The sequence below is a fragment of the Strongylocentrotus purpuratus genome, unplaced genomic scaffold, assembly GCF_000002235.5.
Source record: "Strongylocentrotus purpuratus isolate Spur 01 unplaced genomic scaffold, Spur_5.0 spur5_scaffold_2, whole genome shotgun sequence".
Classification (NCBI taxonomy): domain Eukaryota; kingdom Metazoa; phylum Echinodermata; class Echinoidea; order Camarodonta; family Strongylocentrotidae; genus Strongylocentrotus; species Strongylocentrotus purpuratus.
In genome coordinates, this window is record NW_022145605.1 from 28,872,276 (window position 1) to 28,882,012 (window position 9,737).

At 41.3% G+C, this 9,737-nt stretch overlaps 2 protein-coding genes across 9 annotated transcripts; both read right to left on the reverse strand.

Annotated features, from left to right (window-relative positions):
- Positions 1 to 468: 468 nt before the first annotated feature.
- On the reverse strand, positions 469 to 5,793 carry LOC115918836. Of its 8 annotated transcripts, none has more exons than XR_004065270.1 (4): positions 2,413 to 5,793; positions 1,837 to 2,021; positions 1,114 to 1,216; positions 469 to 821 (listed from the first exon to the last, which is right to left on the reverse strand). XR_004065270.1 is itself a non-coding variant. In XM_030992172.1 (3 exons), the coding sequence occupies exon 1, from the start codon at positions 5,596 to 5,598 to the stop codon at positions 2,422 to 2,424; it is 3,177 nt and encodes a 1,058-aa protein (XP_030848032.1). In that variant the 5' UTR covers positions 5,599 to 5,793; the 3' UTR covers positions 469 to 795; positions 1,412 to 1,441; positions 2,413 to 2,421. The 8 variants fall into 8 exon arrangements, 3 of the variants coding, with proteins under 3 accessions (XP_030848032.1, XP_030848033.1, XP_030848031.1); XR_004065271.1 differs by lacking the exon at positions 1,114 to 1,216 and adding an exon at positions 1,412 to 1,434 and having other exon boundaries at positions 469 to 795; positions 1,734 to 2,021; XR_004065269.1 differs by lacking the exon at positions 1,114 to 1,216 and adding an exon at positions 1,412 to 1,441 and having other exon boundaries at positions 469 to 795; positions 1,734 to 2,021.
- LOC115926464 lies at positions 5,669 to 8,877 on the reverse strand. Its single transcript, XM_030991192.1, has 3 exons — positions 8,526 to 8,877; positions 5,747 to 7,031; positions 5,669 to 5,687 (listed from the first exon to the last, which is right to left on the reverse strand). Exons 1-3 carry the CDS (start codon positions 8,875 to 8,877, stop codon positions 5,669 to 5,671), a joined length of 1,656 nt encoding a protein of 551 aa, XP_030847052.1.
- Between the last annotated feature and the right edge of the window lie 860 nt (positions 8,878 to 9,737).

The following is a 9,737-nucleotide window of genomic DNA, read 5'->3' on the forward strand; positions in this document are numbered from 1 at the left end:
CAGAGCCATGCTGCTGGGAGCTGTTAGGACCTGGTTCTCATAGCGCATGTTGTAGTCTGCTGGGAGCTGCATGTTACTGGTGTTATGACCTGGTTCTTCTCATCTTTAGGCTACAAAGACAAAAAATGAAAAGCTTATTAGATATTTAGCTAACTTTAAAAGAATTATTAATAGTTTTATCATGCTGCTGTATTTTAATGTGAAGGTGAACTGTGCGGCATTTCACAATACACTGTATAGTTGATGAAATTTGAATGAAAATGACATTTTAAGCTAAAAATATGTAAATTTGTCATTTTTCTGCAACAAAGCCTGTATTGATTTAACAATTATTCTGAATTACGAAGTTCATTTACAAACAATGAATATTACAGTACAAAAACAATACATACTTCTTTCATGTCACCGGTGGTAATTACGGCCGATCCATGCTGCTGGGAGCTGTTGGGACTTGGTTCTATAGCGCATGTTGAAGTGCTGGGAGCTGTTGGGACCTGGTTCTCATAGCGCATGTTGTAGTGCTGGGAGCTGTTGGGACCTGGTTCTCATAGCGCATGTTGTAGTGCTGGGAGCTGTTGGGACCTGGTTCTCATAGCGCATGTTGTAGTGCTGGGAGCTGTTGGGACCTGGTTCTCATAGCGCATGTTGTAGTGCTGGGAGCTGTTGGGACCTGGTTCTCATAGCATATGTTATAATGCTGGGGACTTGGTTCTCATAGCACATGTTGTATAGTGCTGGGAGCTGTTGGGACTTGGTTCTCATAGCGCATGTTGTAGTGCTGGGAGCTGTGGGGACCTGGTTCTCATGTCATCATCTTTAGGCTATAAAGACAAAATAGTAAAGAAAATGATAAGAATATAAGATATTGGGCTAATTTTAAAAGAATTATTCATACTTTTAACATGCTGCAGTATTCTAATGTAAAGGTGAACTGTGCAGCATTTCACAATACACTGTATAGTTGATGAAATTTGAATGAAAATGACATTTTAAGCTAAAAATATGTAAATTTGTCATTTTTCTGCAACAAAGCCTGTATTGATTTAACAATTATTCTGAATTACGAAGTTCATTTACAAACAATGAATATTACAGTACAAAAACAATACATACTTCTTTCATGTCACCGGTGGTAATTACGGCCGATCCATGCTGCTGGGAGCTGTTGGGACTTGGTTCTCATAGCGCATGTTGAAGTGCTGGGAGCTGTTGGGACCTGGTTCTCATAGCATATGTTATAATGCTGGGGACTTGGTTCTCATAGCACATGTTGTAGTGCTGGGAGCTGTTGGGACCTGGTTCTCATAGCATATGTTATAATGCTGGGGACTGGTTCTCATAGCACATGTTGTAGTGCTGGGAGCTGTTGGGACTTGGTAGCGCATGTTGTAGTGCTGGGAGCTGTGGGGACCTGCATGGTTCTCATGTCATCATCTTTAGGCTATAAAGACAAAATAGTAAAGAAAATGATAAGAATATAAGATATTGGGCTAATTTTAAAAGAATTATTCATACTTTTAACATGCTGCAGTATTCTAATGTAAAGGTGAACTGTGCAGCATTTCACAATACACTGTATAGTTGATGAAATTTGAATGAAAATGACATTTTAAGCTAAAAATATGTAAATCTGTCATTTTTCTGCAACAAAGCCTGTATTGATTTAACAATTATTCTGAATTACCAAGTTCATTTACAAACAATGAATATTACAGTACAAAAACAATACATACTTCTTTCATGTCACCGGTGGTAATTACGGCCGATCCATGCTGCTGGGAGCTGTTGGGACTTGGTTCTCATAGCACATGTTGTAGTGCTGGGAGCTGTTGGGACCTGGTTCTCATAGCGCATGTTGAAGTGCTGGGAGCTGTTGGGACCTGGTTCTCATAGCATATGTTATAATGCTGGGGACTGGTTCTCATAGCACATGTTGTAGTGCTGGGAGCTGTTGGGACTTGGTAGCGCATGTTGTAGTGCTGGGAGATGTTGGGACCTGGTTCTCATGTCATCATCTTAGGCTATAAAGACAAAATAGTAAAGGAAATGATAAGAATGTAAGATATTGGGCCAACTTAAAACATTTATTATTTATAGTTTTAACATGCTGCATTATTCGCCTTCGTGTCACGTGTTACGTTCAAACCTTTAACTGGATCAGGCTTTGAATCCTGAATCACAATCGAAACAAGCACTACACTTACAGGTAAGTACACTTCCGATACTCTTGTGCCTGCTGGATGTGCATGGTTTAGTTACTATGGACTTGCATAAACATTTCGCTGGCTAATAGAGTTAAACTTAAAACAATGTTTTTCAACTTCAAGTTGGTTGCTTAGAACAAAGCCTGACTGTTCTTACTAGATGATAATTATTTATTATTTATGGGATATATGAGTTTTTGCTACCTACCTGAACATGTTAAAATAACTCCTCTTCTTCAAAGTTCTCCTCATCGTCACAGTTGTCACCTTCATCAGCTTCTGCTTCTTCTTCTTCTCCAATGATTGGTTCCTCACCTGGCACAGCCATGTTGTCGCAGTTCTTGCACTCACACAGTTCTGTGCAGGGAAGGCCCAAAGGCGCACAACACTGGGCATCTACTCCTGTGACTTTACATTTGGACTTTTTGCACTTGCATGAAGTAAGTTCAAGGATGCTCTGTTGAGCAGGTTGCATATCCATCCAGTCTATTCGAAGCCCTCCATCGACCGATTGCCAACCTCGCCCAACTGGTGACGGAACATCTGGCTGGCTCTCAAGGCAGCGCCTCCAAATAGCAGTTTGATAGTTGGCCCTTTGGATGTGCTTCATGAGGGCATCCTTGTTTGGTGGCATGTCTTCTTGTCTCGTCGCCATGGAAAAAAAAGCATATCTTGCTTCATTCACCTTACTGATTTCCTTCATCCCATACAACTTGCAAACAAACTCCTCCAGAGTAGAAACCAGGTCATCAGTAAGGGTGAATGCTTTCCCAAGCTCCTGAAATGCCTTGATAAACTTTGTAGTCTGCGACATCAGCGTAAAGGGCTTAGTCTTCCCCCGTCCATACAAAGCACTGACGGAATCACAACCTGTGAATGGGTGCAGGCCTACGATTGCATCGCTGATTTGATCTCCAAGATGACATTGAATGGCATTCAAATTGATTGTCCGTTCCTTATCTTGCTTGCCAGTATGGAAATACAACTTGGAACCCTCAAGTTGGGCAGCTATGCCAATGCCAATGACGAATACGTCAGTGTCCGGGCTCTTAATGATGATGTCCTTCCTACCCATGTTGCTGATGTACTTTGCGTGTAGCATCATCCTCGTGTCGGCTTCCTCTTGAGTAGTGTATAGCTCTGGAATCGCTTCACTGACCGTGGTACCACTACGACAAGATAACTTGTGGCATTCTTCAGAATGAGCCAGATATACATCAACTCCCTTGAATTCATCCTCACCACAAGCACTCCACGACTCATATAAAAACTTGGCAAAGTGTTGCTTATTGAAGCCATTTGCTAAGAATTTCTTCCATTGCTTTGGAACGGGTTGGTCTTGGTTTGTAATCTTTATACGCTGCGACCCACTTGCAGCACGCCTTTTTCTCTCTGCACCTTTGATGCTGACAGGTGGGTATGTGTCCGTGACAAAGTGGACTTGATCAGAACTGGAGCTTCTGGCTAGGTAGACTACATCCTTCAGGATTTTCTTGGCCAACTGTCCCATGGTAGCAGGCATCCGACTTGGTATTAGGCCTTGAAGCAATGCCATACCATCAACAATCCATACTGACTCCAGCAGACGATCCACTGTTGGGGATGACTCTGGCAAATTTTCCAACTGGTGAAGGAGGGCAGCCTTGTTGTTCTTGACCAAACATCCATCTTCTTTACAAATGGCTGGTGGGTATGTGCTTAAGGAGTAACTGAGCATCTTGCGTTGGTCAACTTTGCGTACACGGCCTATGATGATGAGCCTTGCCAGTAACTCCCGGGCGCTCTTAAGCACAACTTCTCTCCCTTTAATGTTGACTTTTGCCTTGTCAGAATCGGCAAATGTCTTAAGTTTCATCTTGGTGATGGTCTTGTTAAGATCGGTATCTCCTTGTAGTCTGGTTTTGGCAAAGTTGATGAATGCTTTGTCCCCCTTCTCGCCTGCTTTCAGAAGATCTGAGCACACACTGACTGACGCAACAATGCCTGATGAGAGATGCACAAGATCATCAGCATCTGTCTCTCGATCGACCACAAAGGGATTTGTCATGCTGTTGATGGTACTCATGATATTGGCTACATCCTGCTGGTCCCTTGTCATTCTGCTTTTTGTTAAGTCTACTCTTTTTGAAGACTTCTCGCCCTTTCCAGCCATCACTTCACACTGTCTTGTGATCAGGGCTCTCTCGTGGTGGCCTCTGACCCAGCGGTTTGTCGCCCCTTGGTTGTTAGAGAACCCCTTTACACCGCCGCTGGTCTTCGTATCCCTATTGACTGTCTGCTCAATAGTCATGTCACATGCTACCTGAGCAAACCCATGACTGTCTTGGCGTTGCACTCCAAAGTGACCCTTCATCAACTCGTTGTAAATGTATGGATGAGTGGTTGGAAGTTGGCTCATCTCGATCCAATAAACTGGCAGGTACCGTGCATAATTTGTTCTGTCATAGGCAAACATCCAAGGAAGCAGGGCTCTGACTGAAGCAAGATGCAGTTGCCAATCTCCTTCTCGTGTTGCACGTATGAACAGGAGGATATTTCCAACCAAATCTAGATAGGAAGACCAAAATGTGAAAGTAGCATCCTTCTTTCCTTCTTCAATGAAATCTTTGTACTCCTTGACCATTGCTTGGTACAACTCTCCTTGAACTTGGTTGGTGAATTCACTTGGAAATGATCCCTGTAGAGATGCCACTACTTCTCTGTACTGATGCTGCCTCTCCTCTTCCAAGGAACCCATGAAGCTCTGCCAGCGCAAGCGATGAAGTGCTTCGGCCATAAGCTTATGGCATCTGATACTTCTATTGTAGTTGTGGCCATTCATCACACCAGTCACTGAGCCTGTAGCTACAACACCTGCCTCAATAAGAATATCTTGCAGTCCTGCCTCCTGAAATCGCTTTCCAATACAAGCGAGTGCCGTCATTGTTGTGTGGAAAGCCCCTAGTCGAATGACTATCTTCTTCAGAAATGTTGGTTCTTGCCAGCGAATTGTTTGAGCTTTGCAATAAATGGCCTGATCAACCACTATCACAATGGCTGGAAGTGCCAACTGATCTGCTATCTCCAGACTTCGGTGTAGTACTGTATGGACGGTGTTAAAATCTGTTGGGCTTGCATCTATCACTGGCAAGTAAGCTATTGTTGCCTTAGGAGGGATATTGGACGAAAGCAGTTGATTAAATCCAGTCCAAGATGGCAGTAGTCGTTCCTGTGACGATTTTGCAACATAGAAGGCTGCATCCTTTTCTTTGTTAGAATGTAGAACATCATCGTACTGACTCATCTCAAGCGCCACAGAATCATCAAATGCCTCTGGCGATGACTTCCTCTGGCCAGTGAATCTCACCAGTATTGTAGCAGGTGCAGGCAAAGATCGTTGTCTTGTCTTCTTCATACTCTGAGCTGGTAAAGCTTGAGGGATTACAGCAGCAAGATGTGCATGTTGTACAGCTATCCCATTGGTATTATGTGTCGTCCCTTTTCCTGAAAGTGTTCTTTCCCCGAAGTCGTTATTGTCCCAGACTAAAGTAGTGTAGGATGACTTTTCCAGACTGGACGGAAGCTTACTTGAACCTTTCTCTATCTCCTGCAGCCCTGGAGCCGTATCATGCTCCAAAACATTAGTGTGCGACACACAATATCCAAAACCGTTAAGTAGCCCAATCAGCTGTGATGAACCACTCAAATGACGCATTGCCATTGATAGAGATGTATGCTTGGGCATCATCTTCCTCCCCTTTGTAGCCATGTAGATAATATCTTGACAAATTGTAAGGATACGACGATCTTCTGCTGCTCCTATCTTGACTTTCTCCTCTTCTTCTGGATCCTCAGAAGCACCTACAACCCATGCTAGAAAATTGTACAGCTTGGTGGATACTATTGTGCGTGCAGAATCCAATGTTAAATCAGATGATGTTGGAGGCCATGGTAGACTGGTCCTGGTCTGCATGACATCGTCCTTTAGGTCCAGTGCAGAGGCGTAGCGATCTCGAAGTGAGGCCATTGGAGGTTTGGATCGTCTACCATTCCCGCCCTTTTGTCGCTTCGTTGGAGGTTCTATGCTTTCATCAACGTCTGTGATGTCTGTGTCAGTATCAGATAGGGCGTCTGTATCAGTGGTGGTGTCTGTTTCTTCTCCTTCAGAACCAACTGCTCCTGGCACAAGGTCTTCAGTTGATAGCGTCTCGACATACACCATTTCACTTGCATACCTCTTCTTAGGCTGAAGAAAGCAGAGTTGTGGATATTTTCGTTTCAGGCGTTGTTTTAGGCTGTAGGTCTTGTAATTTGATGCATCTTTAGACTCAACATCTTTAACAGCTTTTACAAACAATCTTCTCAGTGCTGTCATTCTATATATTTGCTTCTCTTGTATGATCTTCTTGTCTACAACATAACTGCAAAATGTAAGGAATGCCTTTCCATACTTCTGCTCCTTGATGGGCTCAACACTTTTCCTTGATTGGTAGACAGTATAGCTCCTGAAACAACTGCGATGATACCTGACCTCTATTGCTACACAGTCTCTGTCCTGGATCTGAAGAAGAATGTGGTCGTCCTTCTTGTCTTTAGCAGCTGTTGCTACTATTCCACCATCTGGCTGTTGACACAGCATTAATGGTTCCTTCTTTTTCTTCCCCTCAGAGTCCTTATGAGTTTTATTTTGTCGACAGATGATGCAAATCTTTGGTAGAATGTGGGCAGAGACAGAGGGCTGCTTTGAAGCACCAGCAACACTGGAGTTTGACCGTAAGCGTCTTATTGCTGAGGCTGAGGACGGACCTGGAGCTTGACCGCCTGCACTTGACGTAGAAGGCTCCAATTCTGTACAAATAAATGAAAATTGAGAGAAATGGGTGATTTTCACAATTCAAATAATGTTGAACAATTATGCAAGCAGGTTAAATAAAAATTCATAGTCATAACAGTAAAAATATAATTTATTGATTTAACAAATATCAGCTGTATTCAAAACTGTACTTGTAAAGTTAAAAAAACAGGCTGTATTGGACAGAGTTAAGCGCAAGGAGAAACAAATTAGACACTAAGACATTATATTATAATGCATTTGTATGTGAACATCCCATTTAAATTTAAGCACAATTAAAATTGTAATGTGTTCAAAGTAATCAAAGGTTAAAATTGCCAAAAAAAAAAATTGGCCATAGCTTCGCTGTCTGACGGCTTTTTAGACAAAAGCCGTCAGAAAACTAAGACATTATATTATAATCATTTGTATTTGAACATCCCATTTAAATTTAAGCACAAATAAAATGTTAAGGTGTTCGAAGTAGTGCTACGAAGCAATCAAAGGTTAAATTGAAGGTTAAAATTGCCCCCCCCAAAAAAAAAAAAAAATAAAAAAAATAAAAAAAAAAATGGCCATACCATAGCTTCGCTGTCTGACGGCTTTTTAGACAAAAGCCGTCAGAAAACTAAGACATTGTATTATAATGCATTTGTATGTGAACATCCCATTTATGATTTAAATTTAAGCACAAATAAAATTTTAATGTGTTCAAATACAAAGCAATCAAAGGTTAAAAATTGCCCCCCCCCAAAAAATTTGCCATAGCTTCGCTGACTGACGGCTTTTTAGACAAAAGCCGTCAGAAAACTAAGAAATTATATTTATAATGCATTTGCATGTGAACATCCCGTTTAAATTTAATCACAAATAAAATGTTAAGGTGTTCAAAGTATTCAGTGCTATAGACCTAGACTAATAACAAATCAATCGAAAGTTAAAATTGCCCCCCCCCCCCAAAAAAAAAAAATAAATAAATAAAATGGCCAAGCCCAGTTATAGCTGAAAACTAAGTCTAGATTTCTAGGCTATTGAACACTTTTTGTTATAGGCCTAGGTCTAGAATCGATTTATTTTTAGCTGCAAATTAAGTGCAAGACTAAATTAGACCTAGCTCTGTGCTTGTTTACAACTGTGAACATTTTTGACCCGTAACTCCGGCGTGGAGATACTCTAAAATCTAGACCGTCTTCTTGTTCAAACCAGTGGCAGTGACTGTGAAAAAGTGTAGAGGTCTAGCCTAGGCCTGAGCCTCGGAAATATAGTCTACTATTAAAAAAAAAAGATTTAAAATTGACACGAAACAGATAAGAAAGATAACGACTTTTAAATCATGACCGTTATTTGAGCAACTGTGGAAGTTTTAGATGAATTTTGATGTGTTAGTCTGTAGAGTAGGGTTTCTCCACGCCGGAGTCACGGGTCAAAAATGGTCACACTCACACTCACAGTTGTGAACAAAATTTTGAATGAAAAGAATTCGCGCAAGTTAAGTTAAATGTATGGCTTACCTAAAGTTTGACATGATGCAGCGTCTGTTTTTTGTTTGTCTTTGTTGAGTTTCCCTCTCTCTTGCTTGGATGAATCTGTGAAATAGCGATAGCACGTCGGGTGATATCCACCACTTTCTGGTACTGGTAAGCCTACAGCAGTATCGACCAGTGCATCAGGTCCAACTTCGCGTAAAAAGGCTCTCGCTATATCAGCCTGATACCCCACTAAATCTTTCCAAATATTCACACTGCTTACAAATGTGTTCCACCGTGTAGTCGTGAAAGGTTTGAGATCTTCGGAAACACTAGAGCAATGAGCAAAACATCGATTTTTTGACGAATTTCGATAAGATTTTGCACCGACAGACATGATTACGGCAAACAAAGCGCCTGTATGTACACGTGACTCGCAAAAACGCAGTACCAAAGCCGGTTAATACAACTTTTCTGATTGGCGGACTAGCGATAATCTGTCATTTTGTCAATCTGATGGGCCAATCAGATGAGTTTATAGTCTTAGCAACGTAAGTGGATTAATTACGCGATTTAATTGGACGATTTTATTGCAATAATATTAACCCTTTTTTATCAAAATATTAAACAATGACCCAACTCCCAGTGTGGGAACTAACAAATTTATTTCCTAAAAATATAATGCTTATTTCTTAGATAAGTTTCAGGTAGTCACAACATGTGGAGTACAAGACAAGCGTTAAAATCGGCTCGCCCTATGGTCTAATAGTGGTACTAGCAAGATAAAGATAGATTTAGCCATGACGAGGATGACATTTTACCAATAATAAAGATGATTATGATAAGGAGCATGATGATGGGAAGGAGAATGCTTCTACTGCTTTTTGGTGAATGATGGTTGTGAGAATGAGGATGATTATGAGGAGGAGGAGGAATAAGATGGTGAGTGATAATCTGTAGTGATGATGGGATGATGCAGTAGGATAAATAGTGGGAGGATGAATATAATAATTTTAGTGATGGTGAGGAAAGTGAAGAATAATCCAGAATATTCAGATTTTTTTTTGTCGTTGTTGGTGCTAATAAGCCAAATTAAGCTCGTTTTATCATGTGCCGCGATTTGAGAGTTTACGTATTGCGTGCGTTAAATGGCTGCATGATAGAGCAGCGGATTTTTATTCACTTTTTGGTACAGATTTACCACGTATTGCCAGTTACACTTCCGCTGCAAGTGCGATTTCTTATTTTTGATTGCAT